We start from the raw sequence: 22248 nt of genomic DNA on the forward strand, positions 1-22248 counted from the left end.
CGGAATAAAGAGGGACTTATCAGCTCAGCCAAGAGTCAACTGTCTGAGGGAATGCCGGGGTACACATAGACGCGGGTGGGGATTTGTTGATTGAATCATTTAGTCATTCATTCATTCATTCATTCATTCACTCATTCATTGAACGCGTTTTCATGTTGTAGGAATAACATGACAAAGGGCGTCACGTCAGGCAGTTTAGTTTGTGTGGTTAAGGACAGCAGTTACTGTCAGTGCATACAGAGAACAACATGCCCTGCATGTTGGTGGTGGATTCCAAAATTATTTATTCACTTTCATGAAATCATCACTTAAAATGTATTTTACAATGGTTAGACGTTTCTGACTGATGGCTACTGATGGCCCATCTCTCCTGCTAAAAAAGTATTTGTGATACATGAGATATCACTCAAAATTTTATAGATTTTATTATGAGGAAAGATTATGAAAACAGAAAATGTATGTATGTATGTATGTATGTAGTCATCTTTAATGTGCAATCCCCGTTTGTGGCAAAGGGTTACCACCTAACGCTGTCTAGATACAGAGGTTTAATGAAGCCATAAGAAAAGAAAAATAATCTTTGAAGGAAAATATTGTACCTTGTTGGACTTCGTACTCAATATCAAGAAAACACGAATGAAATAAAAGTGTCCTATTTCATATTCCCCTTCATTTGGCGCTACAGTGAAGTGTTGGAAACATTTAGTGCCCTGCTCAAGATAAATCATTCAGCACATGTTCATCTGGTCATAACCAGGGATCAAACCAGACACCTTGGCAAGGTGTTATATCATTAATGCCAGATTTGAATTACCCCACCCACAGACTGAAAGGAGTATGTGGCCCACCTCCCAATTAGTTAAAAAGACAAATAGTTGCATGATGTCTTCTCTTCAGAGCAGATTAAGTGATAAAAACAAACGTTCATTTTTACTGTGATCCATGACCAAAGAGAATTTGCCAGTAGTTTAGACCAATCATTGTGCATAGACTGTGAAGTACGCTGAAAGCTGTTGTTCTGTTCCTCTCTAAGTACCATGAATCTAGTGGATAAATAATCTAAATTGCAGTGTTCAAACTGCCAGTGTGTAACACCTCTGCAATTTCAATAAAAACCCAATGCTAATAACTGCATTATAAAAATGTAAAGCTATATGTTTCATTGTTTCTACTATATAACTTGAATGGATTTTTTGATTAAGATTTGAGATAAATCTTTATATATATATATATATATATATATATATATATCCAAAATAACAAAAAAAAAAAAAAAAAGAAGCACGATACCCTGTCAAAGGAAAAATACACTCATTGACCACCAGGGGTAGTGTTCTCTACTGAATACTCTGGTCCACACGTTGGTTTATTTCTGGTGCAGAGCTATGACTTGTCATGTGTCTTTTAACCTGTATTTCGTCTGGATGATTGAAGGAATATTTTTATCTTATGTTTTATAAAAAAAATAAAACTGGCATTTTGATGACTTTTAATGATAGAATTTGAATAAATGTAAAATTGTATGCAGATTGACTCATATAATTGCTAAAGTTATTGCCTGAGGCCTTTTTTAAAAATGTCTTTTGACTATTTTAGATAATATACAGTTCAGATTTTCACCTCACATAGTACTGCAGATGTAATGCAGCAGATTGCTGCATTGTATTCCTTAAGCCACAGCTCTGTGAATCAACCTCCCTTCAGTTCCCTCAGAACATGTTACTTTTTACGTCACGCTTATAATATTTTTGCTCAGCTTGATCCGTTGATAAAGAATAGTAATGTAGTGATCACTGATGATTGCTGCTCTGTAATATGCTGGCTGTTATAATAGTCAAGAAAGAAACTCAAGCCCAGTGTAAAATAACAACTGTGCAATCTAAAATAATCATCATCTTCAGTATTGCATTGCTGTGTTTTTACACACCACTGCTATACATGGCTACCTGAACGTTGAAAAAGTAACTTTGAACTTGTTTAATTTAATGGGCGTATTGTATAGCCGACCCTCCTTTACACTGATTTAGACAAGCTGTAGGAATATTAAATTATATTATTGGTTTAAGATGCAAAAACCACATTAAATCATATAAATTGCAACCCAAAGACCAAGTTCAAGTCCCTTGCTTAATAAAAGTGTATATGTAACACTGCAGCATACAGAAAGGCCTATAGAGGGAGGGAATGGGAAAGAAATGGTTGATGCCTTCAAGTGCACTCCAATAAAGTTGGACTTCTGCGGTTAAAAGGAATCATTTAGTAATAGCTAGTCATTGAAAAAAAAGAATAGCCAAATTGAATGTATCCTATACAGTAGTATTCTGATGATATTGTTGTGTTTTAGAATCAGAGCACCCTAGGGCTCCTTTGAGCTGTAGAGAAAGGAAAATGTGCAGCCTTGTTGTCATTAATGTTAAAAAAAAAAAAAAGCATGACAGCTCCACCAGCTACCACACATCAAACCTGGGGCCAGGTAGCTTTCAGGCATAGAAAGACTGTGAGGAACATGGAGGTAATAGGGGCCCAGCAGCTCGGGTTGCAACAAACAATTATTTCAATTATCAGTACATCTGTTGATATCTGTTATTAATTGATTTATCATTTAGTCTATAAGAAGTCAAAAAGTAGTGAGATAATAGTTAATGCCTGTCAAAATCTCTCAACATGACATCTTCGATAGGCTTATTTTTTCAGACCAATGGCACAAAAAAGATATTTAACTGACATTGATATAAAACTAATTAAAATCAATCATCAAAACTGTTGGTGATTAATTTTTTTGTTGACTAATCAATTACTCAACTTTTTTTTTTTTTATCACTTTAGTACTTTCAACTTCAGAGAAGCAAAATAACCAGAATGGATTTAAACTACATAGAGATCGATTGGGATGAAAACCTGTACACTAGTGGTGGTGGATTCAAAGGACTGACACCCAGAAAATGTTCACTTACACAATTTCATCGTAGTTGTGATTTTTTCAGAGGTGCCATGAAGGCAGCATGAATGTGGATTCTCAAATGTCTCGTACGTAAACATCGTTGCGCACCCTACCTACCCACGATGCAGCGCGGTTACATACAACATAGCCATCTTGTCAAGAGTGACTGAGTGAGGGAGGTAACTGTAGGCGCTGTTTAGATTCTCATTTGTTTTAAAGCGTGAAAATTAAGAGCGTTTTCCTCCCTCGGCCGCAATTTGCTACCAAGTAAGTGTCGCCACCGATTGACTTTAAGCTGGTGAAGTGAGAGGGTACAAAGGACTGCTTTCGGGAAGATGTCTCACATACTTGTTCCGACGTAGGGGGAGTGTGCAGCAGCCAGTTGGCTTGACTTGCTAGCTAGCTCGGTGAGTGGAGGGCTGCGGGCCCTCCTCAGCCTAAAGTAGCTCCTACAGCTGGGCAGCACATTGTGCGAAAACGGCCCTTTTGACAACTGCACAACCGGGATATTAGCAGGCCGGTCCGGACTGACCGAAAGCTCTGGATCGATCCTCGGACTGGCGGCTGGTATCCGTGTCTAAAGCCGCATTGCTGGACAAGACGACACGAAGTGTGGCGTTGCGTTATGAGCTCATGAAACGCAACAGGAGAGAGGAAGAGGGATGGCGCAGATTCATCTTGATTACACAGTTAGCTAGGCTAAGTAAATTGATGCAAGTGTGCTGTTTAATATGATCTAATCTTTTAAAAGCTGCAACCAGCTCGTCCTTTTTTGACGGAGGATAAACATAGCCATACGGGACTTGGAATCAGGCAGGCAATATGTCGAAAATGCCGGCCAAGAAAAAGAGCTGTTTTCAGATCACAAGTGTGACTCAGGCCCAGGTGGCAGCTATAGGTGCCACCGACGACACGGAGAGTCTGGAGGACCCAGACGAGTCACGGACTGAAGACGTGTCATCGGAAATATACGACATGTCGCGGGCTGAGTACGAGCCTGCGTGTGACAAAAGTTCATCCGAAGAAACCCTGAATAATGTTGGAGAGCCAGAGGCAATCAGTGTTATGGCCCCATCACACATACCTCAAGCCGGTCAGTTGTCTTCGCTGTCAAGCAATCCCATTGTGGAGTTTCGAAAAGTGGGAGTGTTGGGCTCAGCTCAAGGCGGCCAGCAGCCGCCGGGGATCGGCGTTACAACTGGTTTACCCCTCATCACTCAGCCCGGGGCAATGCAGCAACAGCCTGCTCCAGCAACCAGCGCTGGGCCATCCAATGTGTCAGTAAACACATCCCAACCTGCTGCAGTGACAAGTTCAGCTCCTCCTGCCACCTCCACGGTGAGTTGCACTTCACGCTTCAGGGTCATTAAACTCGATCATGGTACTGGAGAACCCTTCAGAAGAGGCAGGTGGACGTGTACAGAGTTTTATGAGAAAGACTCTGAGGGCTCTGTTGTGAGTAGGACTGTAGATAGCATTAGGCACGCCAGTGCAGCACTGGACCCTGCTGCTGACAGAGACAGTGGGCTCGGGCTTACAGGATGCTCTGTGGTTGCCCCGGCAACACACTCAGGTCAGGGCTTGGGCTCCATGGCGGATGCTTCTCACTCTTCATCCCGCATGCATTCAGTGGAGACACTACCACAGCAGCAGCAACAAATTCACCATCAAAACTTCAGCGCCCGTCAACAGGGTGTTAGTGGGTCGGCCACGCACAGTGCTTTCTCTAGCAGCAAGCCGACAGCTGTCCCGGCTCAGCCAACAGTGGGAGGTCTACAGCCTTCTGCTCCCCAGAGCGTGCTGCCTGCTGGACAAAATGGCTTGCCCCAGTCTGGTGTCCACATACAAAAGACCTCCATCATGCCTCCCTCAGCCCAGCCCATCCCTTACCCTCCCCAGCAGCAGCAGCTTGCTATGGGCCACCCCTTGACCAGCCAGTCATCTGGATTGATGCAGAACCAGACAGAGTACTATCAGCAGCAACAGCCTGCTTCCATGCAGCCAGGGCTGTCCAGCCTCTCTGCAGGGCTGCAGCCTGCGGGACAAGGACCCGCTTCGGTCATTCCTCCAACCTCTGGAGGGGTTTCTGTGCCAAGCCAGGTTGGAGATATTTCTGGAGCAGGAGGGGGCTCTGTACCTACTGGACAACCAGCTCCGGGCCTCTTGCAGCAGCAGACTATTGGAATGGGAGGTGTTGGAAGCTCCATACTAGTTGGTGGATCCACTCTGCAGCAACAGACTGTGAGCCAGTATGCAGCCGCTGGACAGCCTCAACCCCACGGCCTCCACCCTACATCGTCCGGTGTACAAAATGTGCCTGCCATCGCAGTGAGCTCCAGTGTTCCCACCACTGTGCCCACTGCCGTGCCCAGTGCCTCCAGTACAGCCTTGCCAAATGTGACAGCTTCCAGTTTGCCTCTGGGTCAGATACCCCACAGCAAGACTCCGGTGGCTTTGGGGATGCAGGGCTTCCCAGTAATTGGATTTGGACAGGTGGAGGGTGGTGCTGGAAGGAAGTTGGAGGGTCTCGTCAACGCACAGTCTCCTGTTGTCTCTGGGAAGGAACCGGTGAAGCCCCTCATGCCTGAGAGCCTGCAGCTCACAACTCCAGCTGTCAACAGCCTGTTTGGAATCCACATACCTGTCGACGGGGAGGAGGACAGGTAATTAGTATCTAGGTCTTAAAGTATCATCTCTGCATCTCAATGCCTGTATGTATGTGTTATCGACAGTACACACAATTTGAACAATCACATGTAGACAGTTTAAGGAAGGGCATATTTCAGTGTACAGCTGTGCGGTAGCTTGTTACAGCAGAAATGTCTGGCCGATTGCTGTGATCACAAGAAGGTGGAAAGCCAAAGCCAAGGCGATGGCTGTTTTAGTGTTGGTCATTGAACTTTTCAGATGGACAGCGTTTCCCCCTTTGTTTCCGGGACATATGGAGAGAAGGAAGAGTGAGGCTCACAAGAAGGATATATAATATTTGTTGTTTCTCATTAGTGCCTAAATAAGTAAGTGGAGTGTAGCACACTTGAGGAAAAACACCCATGGCTCCCCTAGCACAGGCAACAACTTGTTAAACATACACATGACTTGTGTAACATTGTGATTTCTTGCCTGTAAGGGTGTTTATTTGTGTTATGTGTGTGGAAACATTTTGTCGCAGGTCTAATGATTCCAACCTTTTTGTTCTCCCACTTTAACAATCCACTACTGTCAGGGTTCGCTCTGCTTTCTATTAGCCTGAGGCCACTCATGGCCACTCTGTGAATGTGCTGCATGCCTGACCTTTCAATAAGTTAGTTCCTGCTTCGGGAAAGACTTTGTAATACAAACATAATGGAGAGTGTTTGATTTTGTGTTGCCACTTTTATGATATCATGGTTTCTACTTGCAGCCCCATCAGGCTCCCCTCAAGAAAGTGTGAACAGGATTTTAGAGGATTGGCTGAAAAAACTTCTGATTAGCAGACATGGTAGAGGTTCTAAAATTGGGCATTTTTAAAAAAAGAAGTTAATATTTCTGATTGTTGTTGTATTCTGTATGTAAATGGCAAGATATAACTATACAGATGTGTACATGTGACTCGTCATTATGTCGTTTTCAGTTAGGCGTTGGGACATTTGAGAAAAGTTTTCTCAATTCCAGTTTTAGCTCTTTGTTTCACTTGTAGCAGATGGCACTCATGAGCGGAAATGATAGAGTGCCTGAAATCTCTCAGTGGTTTCCATTGACAGTCTTACAGATATACCAGGATGTAGACCAGACTAGATACGCAGACTGCAGAACACTGGCATTACTTTTCTTCACATGTATTTAAACAGTATTTAGATTTGTCTCAGTCATGTGCACTTAAGGGAATCTTACAGCGTATAGTCTGTAAAATCCTTTACTTGTGTCACATGCAACTTTGACACTTTAGACAAAATGATTGAGACAACTGAGCCCCCATGAACAATTAATACTAATGGATTTGTCAATTCTATTATTATTATTATTTGTCTTACTTCTTTTTGGGAGATAATCAAGTTGTAGAACTACTGTTCACATAATGCTTTTGGGATATAAACGGGAAGTTTAAAATTGCTGTGGATTAAGTGAGTTACACTATTTTTTTTCTTGGCACTTATTTGTTTACGCTTTGATAAACTGGCACCATTGAAAGTGTCAAATTAGTTATTAGCGTAGCATTTTCTGCTTGCAGTGTATCCATGGATGTATAGAAAAAAATCACTGGTTTGCCTTTAAACCAAAGAAAACATGATTTTCAGGCAAGTTGAACAGTGTATCAAAATTGTTGACATTAAATTGTTGATAAGTGGGTAAGTCAACAGGCTAAATTCAATTATGAACATTTTATTGTTTTTAGAACAACAGCATGCACTTGTCCTATTCACCTCACGTAGTTTCTTAATCACCTTTTACGCAGCAATGTCGCACCTTTAGTCAAGCCAAATTTGACCAGCTGACCATTTGTAACTTACTTGACCAGCAGAGTTAGCTACGAGCTGATTGGCTGTTGAAACAGATTATGTGCCTTTTTAAAACCATCCCTGGTGACTGGACAAGCTGAGTTGCAGGCGACTTACACCACTACAACTTTTCCCTGATTGTTTCAAACTGTTTCGTCTCCTGGTGAATCTTTGGTCTAAACTCGGCATGTGATCCGGGGCAGCTGTATGCCAGGTTTGTTTGGTTCAGTGTACACAAGCAAAGCTGGTATAATGAAGGGTCTTCTTAGCAGCAATCTTGCAGGATCTCTGTTTAAAGGCAGAGGCATTTCACATCTCTCCTTCTGCGCCCATCCCAGGGAGGTGTGCCTCTTAGTCTTTGGAAAAGTTATTTTATTCCTTAAAAATGCCAAAGTCTTTATTTTGGCAGTATTTATTATTATTATTATTATTATTTTATTGTTATTCTTGATGCTCTTGGAGCACACAATTTAAGCTTTTTTAAATCACATACTCCTAATGTGATTGCTTAGTTAATTTGTAATCATAATCATTTTTTTCATAGTACCTATGTATTGCTTGTGAGAAGACCCGGCTCCCAGGCTGATAAGAGCAGGGGTCTCTTACGACAGCCAAGCACTATCAGACATTGAGCAGTAGTCTTTCCACTGTGCCCCCATTATGCCGATAAGAGACCTGACAGTGGGGTGTGTCGGCCAACTGTGCTTGTTGTCACGTTGTGGCCCTTTTCTTTTGCAATGCAAGCATAGGTTAAATTACTGTACGTACTGTTTATGGCCTTTGGACGTGGTTAAACACATACCCCAATGTTTAGTAGCCATTCACACTCCCTGTGTAAGTCACTGAGAGCCCTAGCTGACTGGAGTGTTCAGCTGTTGCTGTTTTCATAGTATTTGTTGTTTTGTTTTTGTTTTTGTTTTTGCACTGGTGCAGCATCAGTGCAGTCAGTGCTTTGTACCTACTACCCCATTGAGTGACTGACAGACATGGCATGACAGTTGTTCGTGTACAGATGAAGTGCTGAATGACATTCTTTTGCAGCAGCAACTGTGGTGTACTCAGAAGAGGTGGAGGAAACTGCAGAGTGAAACTCAGCAGGCATTTTAGCTATGCTCAATACCCCCCCCCCCTCCCTCTCGACAGCTTTTTTTGTCTCTTGCTTAATTTCTACATTTACACTGCACTGTTTATTTTGTCTCTTGCTGCCCCACACACCACACAAAAAAAACACTTCCATTTTCTCCTCAAGAGGACTACTTCAGTAGCTGATATCTACAATCTGCACAACCCAGAGAGATATTATATGTACACGAATGCACCCACTCTTATACACACTATTGACTCCATATTTAAGAGGGTTGGAGACTTAACACACATTGCACAACATGGCCATTTGGTAGGCTCTAATGTTTGTCCCTGTCTTCTTCCAACCAGCAGTTTTCCCTGCAAGTAATTAAAGAAAAAGTAGATAAAGATCGAAGATTGAAGATGTTTTTCTCAATCTTAGAATATTATTTGCTCAGCTTAATGTTTCCCAGATTGCTTCAACAACTGTAGGCGTAAAATAACATTGGTGGATTGTCATAGTGTCTTTGTTGTACTCACTAAGGAGTTGCTTCTGTTTTGCAGGATTATTTGCATAAATGTATTGCATCTGTAGTCTGTGTGGAATTTAAATCATGCTGGGGGAATGTTTGATTGTCCTATACATAATGGGAGCTTATGTAAAATCATTCTTCTTAAGAGGTAGGACTCAGGAGAAGGGAGGGGAGTTCAGGTCTGCAATGTAGTGCAGCAGGTATGCCACTGTGAATTGAGAGACTGTCTCTATGTGGGTGGATGAGGGGTGTGTCTCAGCATGTGCTTATGTATGTGTGCACAGCTATATAAGATGGGGGTGGAGGCTTGCTCACTGAAGAGAGTCACATGGTCAGGCAATACTTTTGGATAGATTCACCACAGACACTAACAGCTTCTTAATTTTAAGTCAAGGTGGAATTGTGTAGGCGTATGTGTGAGAGAGAGAGAGAGAGAGAGAGAGAGAGACACACACATAGAGAGACAACATGTACCACAGGGTTTTTCCCTCCTCTGTGACCTCTGCTTTACTGCTGTATCCTGTTTTCAGTCAGTCCCTCACACTGCTCTCTGACTTCTATTCATTTAATATTCCTTAGTTCATTCCCTGCTTCCGCACTGGGGCTCACTGGTCATATCATATGACATTTTGTGGGCACATTTTATCCTCACAGAGGTAGAAGCACACACATTTTTTTTTGTTGAATATCTTTGCCCTCAATAGTAATCACAGTTCTAAACCTGGCTGCCACCATTAGTGCTGTAATTGTACCAGATCTTGGATCTCTGCAGATGTAATATAGTTGACTGTCACTGCATTTACCAATAGTGTAGTAAGTAATCTTCTGCTCCTGCCCTGAACTCTTTAACCACTAACTGTGTGTGGTATGTGTTTTTGTGTACACAAGTCAAGTTGTTCCTCCTCTGTGACGCCGACCTTCTCTCAGCCCTAAAGCTATTTTAAAAAGAAAGATGTATTGTCGGTAAGCTTTGCTTCAGTCATCACCTCCACCCCAGGTATGGAGGCCCACCATTGTTCTGTCAAGCAGGAGAACGTCACCATCTCAGTCCAAGAGGGGTGTGGGGTGGTGTACTGTGCTGTATATGAGCTTAGCTGAAGAATATCTTTGTTATGTTGATTTTGGAAAGTGGTACCTCTGGGACTTGAAGGACACACTTCTCAGCTGTTTTGTACTTTTGGCTTTTCACCAGCTTGTTCTTATAATTTCTGACTAATTCATTTATTTCATTAATTAATTGACTACTCTATAAAATCTTATAAAATAAGAAAATAATGTTACAAAGGTTATCACAGTTTAAATTTCTAACAATACTTACAATTCTTCTTACAGTAATCCAAAGATAAATCCTGTTATTTTCATGGGCATGTTTGGAGACTTGTATGCCCTTAAACCAAATAATCACAGCGTATAAACTCAGGGACCAAAACTCCTGGCATCTCAAGTAGTGCAGCGATTAGGCAAATTGGACAAATAACAACGACAGATTAAAAAGCAACTGCTTGGTTTAAGACATCATTTTTGCTTGTGATTAGCCAACAGAGGGATTAGTCTGTGTCTTGCTTTATAAATCGCCAGGATTGTTGAATCATTGTTGCAAAAGGAGGTTGAAAGCAGAACGTCAAGATGTCCATTTCAAATGTTTCTTCTCCGACTTTTTCACTGATTTAACGTTGCACTTGTTTAACACTTTGACTCACGATGGACAGTGAAAGAAAAAAAAAAAGGAACAGAGATATCGTCTTTCTTTCATTCCACACTTGCTTCTTCTTTGTCAAAACCTGGCATCTGCATTACCCATAATGCAACTGAGTAGTCAACAGTCAGGTTGGAGATTTGGTGTGTATTATGCTAGCAGTAGCTAAAGTAGCCTGGAGTCTCAAGCCTATATGAGGTCTGGTAAACTCACTTTTTTCTAACTCCACACGCCCAGATTATTTTTTTCATTTTCATATTTGTAGGCTTCAGCTCCAACCAACACGCAGCTCCTTCTGTGCCAACAAAAGACCTTATACAACTTGTTTTACATGTGCAGAAGTATTCCCCAACACCTGTAAACGGATGTTGATGTGTGAAAGTGGTGGAGTTCCCCTTTAATTCATCAAGACAAACAAAGAATTGACAAATGGAGTCTAAGTTTCACTTTAGTTTATCTCAATTCCTGTATGGTTTTCCCAGTTTCTCTCCTTCTCACTCTAGTTTTTTAGTTTGGGGAAGTTGACTGTATAACTTGTTTCAGTTAAAAAAAAAAAAAAAAAAAAAAAAAAAAAACATTTCTGGTTTTTATATTTTGATACAAGAAAAAACAGTGCTTGCTTTTAACCTGATGGCATTCTGTACACAATAAAATAGCTTGTGTTTGCCAGTTTAAACCGTGCACCCTGTAAACGCCCTGGAAAAAGGGACTTTTTAGGGGAAGTATGGCCCAGGATCAAAAAGTTGAATTAGGCTCCGGGGGTCGTCATGGGGTAAAGATCCTGGGTCCGCTGCACTAATCTAGGCTAATCTCCTCCAGTGGCTATGCTGTAATCATGCAGTGGCTCAAGGTGCTCCCTGTCCTCCATCTCCCTCGCCTACAACCCATAACCTGCTGAAAGAAACTCCCACAGGGCAGCTGAAATCTAAATAATTTTGACCTACTTCTGCTCTGTGGCAGATGGATGGATGGTGCTGAGAACCTGAAGCGTCATGCGCACCAACAGTAAGAGTTTTCAACGCGCTCTTTCAGCCTCTCCCTTTTTCCCTCTGCACCCCCCCCTGCCAACCGATTACTCTACCTGTCACTCTGCTGCCAACCCCACTTTGTTGGTTACCCCTCAGCCCTCATTCCTGTACCAACAGCCCCAACACACGAAAGCAGAGTAGAATGAGAGGGTGTGCACTTGAAATGGAAGCTCACTGTCGATGACTGGAAACCTACACAAGCGGCCCAAGTCGGCCAATCGCGATAGTTGTGGTTTTTACGTGGTATCTCTTTGCTTGCATAGCACCAAGCAGTAGTCAAGTATTGAAGTGACAGCTTTGGTGGGACGTCTGCATGACGCCTCCACAACACCTTAACGCAGAATTAAAAATATATTTTGACACATTTTGTTTTCTGTGTATTTTCCTCTTTGCACCCTTTTCTTTTCTCCTCTTGCACTTCCTTTGGCAACAGTGGACTTTCACATGCTCAATGAGTGCGCAAGGTTATTAAAAAGTTCAGCATCGTGAAACTGAATCTTTGACACGGCCACTGGTTTGTAGCACAGGCACACTGAAGGAAAAACCATGTGTCATGCTGCGAGGAGATGTGTGACAGGAACCAGCAAAAATGCACCAAAAGGTTATTTTTGTCTGCTGCCAGGTCATACGTTTGCTTAGGGGCAGCATCGGGTAAAGCCTGAGCATGTGCAGCCATGGTTTTTGTGTCAGGATAGTTTACGTGCTTTGAGAGAGCGGTTTATAAAAAGGAAAGGGGGTTTTTCTTGTTTGCACTTTTCTCCTGGGTTATGTGTTTCCTCTTTCTTTCCTCCTCACCCTCCAGACTCTGGGGTTTTTCTGGCACTTTTCAGCACTGCTGAAACACACTGACTATTCTGTTTACAAAGAGGCGCTTTCAGAAAATGGATATTGACATGTTACATTTTAGACTCACAAAGAGAGCCATTGAGAGGTGAGTGTTTGCTACTTGAAAACAGGGAATGATGACTCCTCCAGTTCTTACCTCATACATGAAGAGGTTTCTGGACTCCAAGTCATCTGACCTCGACGATCTCAGCTGATAGCTCGGTTGTACTCAGCTCTGAGTTCCAGTCTCTGTGAGAAAGAGAGGTTTTCTGTGGAGGTGTGCGCTTGCCACGTGTGTGCGGAGGTTTTTCTTGCGCTGTTGCCTGCAAAGTAAAATGAAGCAGGAGGCATGGGAGGAGGTTTGTGAGAGTGTTTAGTCATGAGGTAATGTGACAAAGCGAGTTTGTGCCAGAGATTTCTAGGAAAAGAGCCTTGGCTGCTATAATATTCACACACAAGCTGTAAATCAACTTCCCGTGTGTGTGTGTGTGTGTGTGCGTGTGCGCATGTGGAGAGAAGTGGTTAGTTATGAAAGGCACTAGCTGAGGGCAGATAAAATGAGTGTGTGTGTGTAGGGGTCAGAGCGGGGGGTTTCCTTTCCCCTTCCCGACTTACATCCCTCGGCGTAGAACACCGTGTACTTGTAGTTAATCACCAGCAGGAATATAGGAGGTAATGTTAAATTCTATAACGTGATGTTGTTGATGTGATGAATTGAACCAAAAAAGTCAAGAAATGTCAACAACTACAAAGAGCTAACGAGTTTCTCGCTGAAAACTGGAGGCTATGGCTTTTCTCTTCTTCATACCGTGTGTTTAGTTATGAGGAAAACAACCTAAGCATGAGTGATGGCCAGCATACTGTAGGTGAATGGCCTGAGGGAGGCCCTTAAAGTTTATGAAGCTGTCCCCACCTTTGAACATACATTCCTGTGTTTAGGTCAAGTCTCCTTTTCCCCAGCCCCTTTGCTTTGCTCTGTTTGAATGTCCCAAATGTTATAGTGAAAGCTAAGAGCCTTTTCTCCAGCCAAGTTAACCACACAACTCAAGCGAAGGTGTTCTCTGAGGTGGAAAGAAGTTGCGTGAGGAAACATTTCTAGGAACTTTAGTCTGCTTTCACTGTTTCAACTCTTCCCTATCTCTGTCTCTTCTCTCTCTTCCCTGAATGTGACACAGGAACCCCTCCAAGGCTTTCTACCATGCCTTCCAGTCTGGCAGCAGATTAAGGGACTCAAAGGCCCACAGTGATAGGTACCGTACTATACTGGATTGGACTGGACAGGCCTGCAAGAGTGTAACAACATGTGTGCCGTGTTCAGTAGCAGTGAGCTTTGCTTTCTCCACGTGCATGGACTGAGTTTGGAAACAAAGCCTGGCAGCAAGCACAGGATTGGCCAATAGATGTTTTCTTTGACCCTCTTTCTGTAACAATATATACTGTTTGTGTCACTTCAAAATTCTGGTTTGAAAGTTAAAGAGATTGTTAACAAGTTTAACCCACTTAGGGCAGCTAATAATTATCATCATCAGTTAATCTGATGAATATTTTATGAATTAATTGATCAATCATCCATCCATTTTCTCCTGATTATCCGGGGGCTGGGTTGCGTGGCTGCAAGCTAAGAAAAATAGTCCAAAGTAGGTGTTGCTCTACACATCAATGTCTTATAGTTCCTCCTGGAGGATTGACAAATCATTTCGTCTATAAAATGTCAGAAATTTTCAAAAAATGTCCATCACAGTTTTCTAATTTTTCAATGTCTTGTTTTATTCAACCAACAGTTCTAAACCCAAAGATACTCAGTTTACAGTGATATAAAACGGGTTTAGTCTAATAAGTCCCTCAGGCCGATATATTGACTGATATTAGCTAATTACAGATATATCAGTACAGAAGATTTTAACTGAATTTTAAGAAAATCAGCAAAAGAAAATGCAAATAAACATGTACTGATATGAGATAGGATTCGGTTCATCGAGTCAAACAGCTGGTGGAGCTTCTTCTCCAGTCGATGCCATGAAGCCATGCAGAGCAAGAGGGTGGTGCAACAAGATGACATATTAAATGCGCGCTTGTCAAAACTCAAATGGTGAAAAACAATGTGGAAAACGTGTTGGAAATATGATAAAATATGTTTGTTTCATGCATTAATGTGAGGATGGTTATAGTCTTCACACAGAGCTGATGTTTTTGTCTGCCGCTAATTTTCTGTCTCTCCAGTGGAGCAGAAACTTCAGTCTGTTTCCATTGCACTTTGTCACAATTTGCTTTTAATGATACACCAGATTGAAGATGTGCATGGAAACAGGTTGATGGAAACGCACCTAGTTTCTCCGTTTCACAGTTGTCTATGTCTTCCAAAGAGAACTGACAAGCTGATTTTTCAACAGTAAAATGTCCCACTCAGTATATATCTGGATCCCAGTTTAAAAAAGAAAATCAAAGGAATCTTTATAAAGATTGTTTGCGTATATCAGGTGTTTACATTTTTAAAAAATGATTATTGGCTGATATATCATTATCGGAAAGTTCAAATTCTCAAATAATGAAATCAATATCAGCCTAAAAAAATCCAGTATCAGTTAGGGTATTACATAAAAACAGAAGCAGGGAATGAGTGAAGTTTTTGACTGATAAACAACTCAAGGAATCATATAATTAATTTTCTGTCGATCGACTTATCTACTCATTAAGTCATTACTCGTTTCAGCTCTTAATTCAATTATCTAATCTAACCTTATTTGGAAGTGAAAACAAAGAACGTGCCCAAAGTGCCCATCCCAACTGGGCTTTGCCTAGTAAAACTTGAAACAAAGTTAAACTAAACGTAAGAAAAGCACAAGCGACATGATCAAAGTTGAAGCAGGAAGTAGCGCTTCATACCAATAGACATTTTGAACAGGCACTTTTGATCATAATTATATCATTCACACAATGTCTGGTCATGTGATAGCTCATGTCGCTTTAAGTACAGGGCACCTTATAGTGATGTTTCAAGATCACCTGTTCATTTTTTAAGTAAAAGGTAATTGTTGATGGAAAATGGCCAAAACTCTGAGAATGATGATACTTTTAAAAACTGAAAATTGGAAACACATCCTCAATTTGTTGCTCTCAGCTTTGGAGGCTAAAGGCTGAAGAGTGTGTGCATGCTACCTGTAATGCAGGACTCATGTCAACTTGGGTGAGACCTGGTTTCTTCTGCATCACTCTCCCCACTGAGTTACTGAGTTCCTGTCAAACCAATATTATTTGGTTACATTTTAAAGTTAAGTCACTGTAGTATGTGAAATAATACAGACACTTACTGATATAGAGAAGCTCTCACCCTGTTGCTGTATTATGAGAAAGTGCCTTCAAAAGAGCTGACCATAGATAAATAAAGTGTTTTACAAAGATGAAAAGGGAAGCACAGAAAACCGTATTTGAGTGACAGGAAATGAAACTGTTTTTAGAGAAATATACAGCTGACACACCATCACCAGCTGCTGAGAACACATGCAGACACTTAACACACGCCACTTCAGCAGTTAACAGGTAAAGCTATATTGAGATGGCATTATCTAAACCAAGACGTTGTGTTATTACTTCAAGACACAATATGTGTTTTACTTTTATTAACTCTTTTGCCTGTTCAATTTGCCCAATTCCGCTCACCAATACAGTAAGATGGCACAATCTTATGATGATAGTGAGCTGATATGAGCCCCATGATTCACTTTTTTTTTTTTTTTGCTGTTGTGGATACACTGATCTGCCAAGGGCTGCTTTTGTTTCCATGGCAGCAAAGATAATCAGGGCTTTGTTTACATCTGTGTTTGGTAGATCTTGGAGATGACCTTTGGTCTTGACCCTTAATAAGTCTATTTTATTCAAGTTTATTTGGGATCATGCCTGAAGCAAAAAGATGAAGTCATAGAAGACGTGAAAGTGAAAATGTGCTTTAGCATATGTGACATTTTGAGAAAAGAAGACACTGGCTTTAAATTTCCTACAGATCATTTTTACTATAATGTAGTTGTTCATAAGGCCGTTAGAGCGCCCCCCGGAGGCCGTTAGAGCGCCCCCCGGAGGCCGTTAGAGCGCCCCCTGGAGGCCTTTGGCCAGTAAAAAATCTATAATTTAGCGGCATCGTTGTATAGGCCGCAGGGTTCAATGCGTGTGAAAAAAGTAGCGGCTTGTAGTCCGAGATTTACGGTGTGTATATGAAGAAAACCTACATTTAATCAATGTTCCTTTCTCATCTATACCTCCCTAAAGCCCCTTTTCCACACTGATCAAAAAACCCGATGAGACCCTCTAACATCTGGCTTTTGCCGTCAAATGGGAACGGATACAATGGGCATTCACTCCCGGGTCAAATGACTCGCAGTAGTCACTGGTATTTATCAGCTCCGATCGGCAGTGACATAAACACAACACTGGGGTGAACGCGCTAATTTTCTCCCCTTTTCCTGCTGTGACGTCTTCCAGAGCACACAAACACTGTAAACACACCTGTAATCATCCCAGCACAGTGCTGTTAAACCAGAAACACTGCAGCTACACTGTGGATGAAAGAGGAAGCTGCCACCCTGAAATAAGTTTAAAAAACATGCAATCACCAATCGAAGCGTCTCACACGGAGGCTCCGACACTTGCAGGAGCACCAACCCCGGGGGTAAGATACAATGGATCCATTTTACGAGTCTGCACAGCAGCTAGCAGCTCACTCTTTCTCGTGTGTGTGTGTGTGTGTGTGTGTGTGTGTGTGTGTGTGTGTGTGTGTGCGTGTGCGCGCGCGCACGCATGAGCATGATGACATTGCTCTCTGCAGTTGTGTGTCTGTGTCCTCTGTCCAAACAAAAAGGCAAACTCGTCTGGCAGTGTAAAAGGAGTCAATCACCTTTTTTTTTTTTAACAGGTTTACCTGAGATTCAAGTCTCTAAGCACTGCAGGTGTGCAGTAGTAGAACCATACTTATGTTTACACTTTTTTATTTTATATGCAACCAGTGGAGACTCCAGGAAGTTATTGCACCCGACCAAGAAATAGTTCAGTACATGATATCTAACTGTAGTTGATTTGTGGTTTCTGCACTTCTGTTTTTAGACAAAGATTAAACAAATGAGATATAAAGTGATCATTAGTGAGCTTTAGAGGTGGTGGCATGTGTATTTTGTTATCTTTAGACAGAGCCCAGCTAGCTGTCTATTTCAAGTCTTTATTATCTTTAGCCAACTGCTAGCGCTAGCTTCATATTTAGTGTACAGACTTGAGTGGCATCAATCTTCTCATCTAACTTTTGGCAAGAAAGCCAGTAAGTGTATTTCCCAAAATTTCAACATCAGTTGAGCCACAGATTGACAAAATGTTTAATCTCAAAATAGAAATCTCTAAATGTTCAAAATGTAGGCTAGACTAAACAAACAAGATTTGCACAGACTATCATTGTAAGTAGATCAGCAACAGAAAACATTAGAAACCCCATTATTTTTGCTTTGGATCCCATTTCGTCCATTACCTTTTCCACCATACTTGCTATGACCACACTGTTATCAATTGCTTCACATAGATTTTCTTATGTCTTGTTCGCACAGATCCAAAGAACCTATTAGACCGTCTCAATTAATAACGTATACTGCTCTCTGATTATTCCCAAGTCATGCCCACAGAGAGTTTTGATGCTTTCTTGGTTGTAATTTTAGCACTTCCTCATTTTAGTCACTGCCGGGTAACTGCCTTTGCCTTTCTGCATGCACAGCTGCATAATGTAACATAGATAGTGGAAGTTGTCAGGTCTTGGATGAAATGAAAGTAGGTTTATGCTCATCTGAGTGTGAAGATGATATGCTCCGTATACTTTCAGTGTAGATTTTACTGCACTTATGCAATGCAAAGCCACATGCCCAGGTAGAACGATAAGACCCGAGTTTACACTTGAGAGATATCTGTGCATCTCAGATGCCTTGGTATGACTGACTTGTGCACCTGTCATTCTTGGGCATATGGTCAGGCCCTCCCTCTTAAGCTCTGAACTTGTTTCATCATGTCTCAGGTCAAATTAAATAGACTTAGCTTTGTTCTTCCTGTGTTGCTGAAGGAAATCTACTGTTCTTGAACATGCCAGCAGTTCTGCCAGAGGCAAGGAATGACAACTATTCGATGCTCAGATGAGTTATTCACCCTCACTGCTCCGCTTGCCCACACTTTGTGAGTGTAAACTTTTCTGCCTCTAATGGACTTTTCATTGACATTCCTATTTTACTGCTAACACTGTATGGGGAAATGCCAAACTCTACCCAGAGCTTATAAACTTCAGCCCTTTTAATGTAGAGGTTGAAGTTTACAGAAGTGCTGGTTGCATAATCAGAGAAAGAGTAAGTTCAAGCCCTCATTAGCCGTCTGTTTCTTCTCAGCCCAGCCCTTAGGCCTGTGGGTCTTGACCTTACTTACATCAGTAGATATATAGTGTTTGCTTTGTAACACTGCTAAAACAGAGCAGTTGACTTTATCATCCGTTCAACAGTTTTGTTTTGAAGTCAGGTGCTCAAACAAGTTCTTGACTTCGACTTGAGCTCTAGAGGCTTAAACAAGATCATGTGTGTCAGGAGCCAGGCACACTCGTTCTATTGAGCTCCAAAACACTACTCACTCATGATGTGGTTTGCAAAATCTCCCCCCCAGTGCCAGTTGTTCTTGGAAGTCCTATTTTGAATACCAGATGTTATCCTAATATGGTTTTGACTTGATTGTTGTTCCTGCTTGCTTTAGTGTAACTTGTACATTTTGCAGCTAAAGTATAAAGAGTAGCCACTCAAAACATCATTATTTAACAAAATCATCTTACCCACTTTGACTTCAGGATGCAGAACTACAGTTTATCATCCAAGCCTTGGCTCCAGGTGAAAATTTGTCTCAGCTCTTTGAGAAGTATTATTTTGCATTGATGATCTCCAGTGTCCGTAGTTACAAATGTATCACTGGCCGGTCACATGTCCTGACACTGACGGTACAGGGGTGTTTCCTCTCCTTTTTATTCTCGTTTCATCTCATCTCATTGTGGCCTCCACTGAAGCCAGCTGTTGGAAAACCCCAAGAGAAAATACATCATGGCAGTGAAGTAATTCAAAGTCATTAGGACACGGAGCTCCAACACAGTATCATTCAAGATTCGATGTCGATAGAGCTGAAACAAAACTTACTCTGCAACAATTTTGATCATTTATTGTTTTAGTCAATTACTGGTTCCAGGTTTTATGTGTTGATTTCATTTGTTTTCTATTATAGCAAACAGAATATCTTTGGGTTTTGGTCGGACAAAACAAGCAAGATGAATATGTTGAATTGCATCCTAGAAATAGGTGTTTTTTTGTACCAATCCAATAATACCAGTACTAATAATATCCAAACGATTGAGAAATTAATTGAGACAATCAACGGATTAATCTTTAATGAAAAACTTTAGATATCATGTGCATGGTGGTGAGGTTTGGGCCCAAATCTCCCTCCTCAGGTGTACTTTTTTCGACAAAATGGCAACTTTGTTCTGTTGCTCTTATAATCTTAGGAGTGTCTGGCCTTTGTTGCCAACATCCAAAAACAGCCTTGTGTGAGTCCTCCCACAATTTGTGTCTTCAGAACAGCTGCCTTTTATAATGTCTTAACTACTGCACTCATTCTTAATCTGCTTTATCTCCGAATTAGTTGAAAAAAATAATTATTGTGCATTTATTTAAATTTATTTAGTAGCACGATTTCACCAAAAGTCTACAAAGACTACAAATATATAAAATATAAGACTGCAAATATAACACTATGAATTCCCATCTCTTATGTATTGTGATTGGTTGGTCTTTTAATTCTTATTATTTCTTACTGGTTGGCTTTAGAAAAAAAAAAATCATGTCATTTCTGTTTCTGCATATTTTGGTTTCCTGTACTGTATGAAGCCACTGGTAAAGCAACAAGGGTGTAGTTCACAGACTCTATTCAGCATCTGTAGTTTATAGAGTGAGAGATTCCTCTGGGCACAGGCCTGTCAAAAACTCCTGTTAGGCAGTAGAACTATAGGAGGGCCTGTGTGTGACGCCTCGTCTAAATTAAACACACATTTGAAGTTGAGGTTGCAGTTTTTTTTTTTTTTTTAATTATTATTTTTTTCACATATAGTTATGTAACCAATTGTGGGGGGGTCACATAATGTGGTCTCTGAGGAAGAGAAACTAATGAGTGAGTACTGACTGCTGAAATGTGCATTCTTGTTTGTAATTTATTTCTTGAAGAGAATGGTGTGTGTCTGTGCAGCATGAGTGACACCATGTGTATTTTATTCAACACATGTTGGCATCGTTCATTTTGTGATGTACATGTTGTTCTTGTGGCTCATGTTAGACATTGTCATATCTGACAGAGATCAAAGCGCAGTAGTGTAAGACGGACAGTGTGAGTGACAGTGTTTGATAGCAGCAGAGGTATGGGGAGCATTCCTTCACCGATACAGTCTGCTGATTACAATCGACTGAGTGCTTCCGCTGGCCTCGCACACTTAAATTGGATGGTGTGGAGGAACAGAACATCTTGTCCTCTTCTTCTTGGGGGAGTCTATAGTCAACCTGGTGTCTAGTGAGGCACCTTCATACCACATGGTGGCATTGATCTTCATGCCTAAAATACAAGGTGAGCCGTAAACATTCATTTATTTATGTTAGTGCCACCAAGTCCAACACTTTGCAATACCTGTCCAATAGCTGCTAAACTTATTTAAAAGTTATTTTTTCAGGCATTTTGCCACAGTGAGGGAGGGACAGGAAATTTGTAGAGGGAGGGAGAGAGAGAGAGAGAGAGGAGATGACATGTCAGATTTGGTACACGCTCTACCAGGTGAGCCACCGGGTGCCCCCGATAGCTGCAAACCTTACATTCCCATCAGCCTCAGCTGTACTTTAACTGCTATGTGCTAATTAACAGATGTTGAAGAGCTAATTGATTAGCACTATGACTCACTGGCTATAGAGTGCTGGTCTTGTTATTGGTACTTGTCAGTCCCTGGAATAACTAGCTGCATAAACTGATTTGATCCATCACCACTGTAATTAAGAGAAAAAATTGTTACAAATTGTAATGCAATGTGATTATCCCTCACATTATAAAGATTAATTTAACAAGACATTAAGTTTAATGAATGTAAATATATTTCTAAATGCTTTTTAATTGTTTTTTTTTATTATTATTTTATACAATTTAAGTGTTATGTTACTGTTTGTTATGGAACTACCAATTATTTGCCAATTTCTTAATGGATTAATTAACGGTGTTAAATGAATGAATGTTTGGCATGGCTGGGCCTCCATAGCTCTCCCCCTGCTGATACAGTTCAGTACAGTTACTACAGTTAAAGGTCACTACGTGTCGGGCGGAGCCTGAAATCACTTCAGACATGTCTCCGCCTCCAGTCAGTCCTCTGGTTGCTCCACCCGCCGGTTCACGTTTCATTATTCTAAATGTGGTCACTGTTACCCCATTAAACCTCCTCCGGTTCGCTCCGGTGGCCCTTCTTTCCGCGGACACGGATGTAGCTTCAAGCAGCAGCACCATGCCTTGCACGTTCTCCTTCAAGCCTCAGTGCTGCCCCGCGGACCCGACCCGGCACGCGACCCCGCTGCTGTCCTACCGGACACGCCGCAGGTAACGGCAAGAGGTCACT

The 22248-nt window shown here is 41.5% G+C and overlaps 1 protein-coding gene across 1 annotated transcript; it reads left to right on the top strand.

Moving 5' to 3' along the window:
- Nucleotides 1-3098: 3098 nt before the first annotated feature.
- LOC111654151 (TSC22 domain family protein 2-like) lies at nt 3099-14295 on the top strand. Its single transcript, XM_023405046.2, has 2 exons — nt 3099-5604; nt 13739-14295. Exons 1-2 carry the CDS (start codon nt 3764-3766, stop codon nt 13917-13919), a joined length of 2022 nt encoding a protein of 673 aa, XP_023260814.1. The 5' UTR covers nt 3099-3763; the 3' UTR covers nt 13920-14295.
- Nucleotides 14296-22248: the final 7953 nt, after the last annotated feature.

This window comes from Seriola lalandi, unplaced genomic scaffold (genome assembly GCF_002814215.2).
Source record: "Seriola lalandi dorsalis isolate HSWRI2012SDOR001 ecotype SW California unplaced genomic scaffold, Sedor1 jcf7180002054261, whole genome shotgun sequence".
Taxonomy (NCBI): domain Eukaryota; kingdom Metazoa; phylum Chordata; class Actinopteri; order Carangiformes; family Carangidae; genus Seriola; species Seriola lalandi.

Bases quoted from the DNA above. Each gene is read 5' to 3' on its own strand.
- LOC111654151 (XM_023405046.2), top strand. From the start codon at position 3,764: ATGTCGAAAATGCCGGCCAAGAAAAAGAGCTGTTTTCAGATCACAAGT. The intron at 5,605-13,738 runs GTAATTAGTATC...AATGTGACACAG, and splicing joins GTCGACGGGGAGGAGGACAG to GAACCCCTCCAAGGCTTTCT.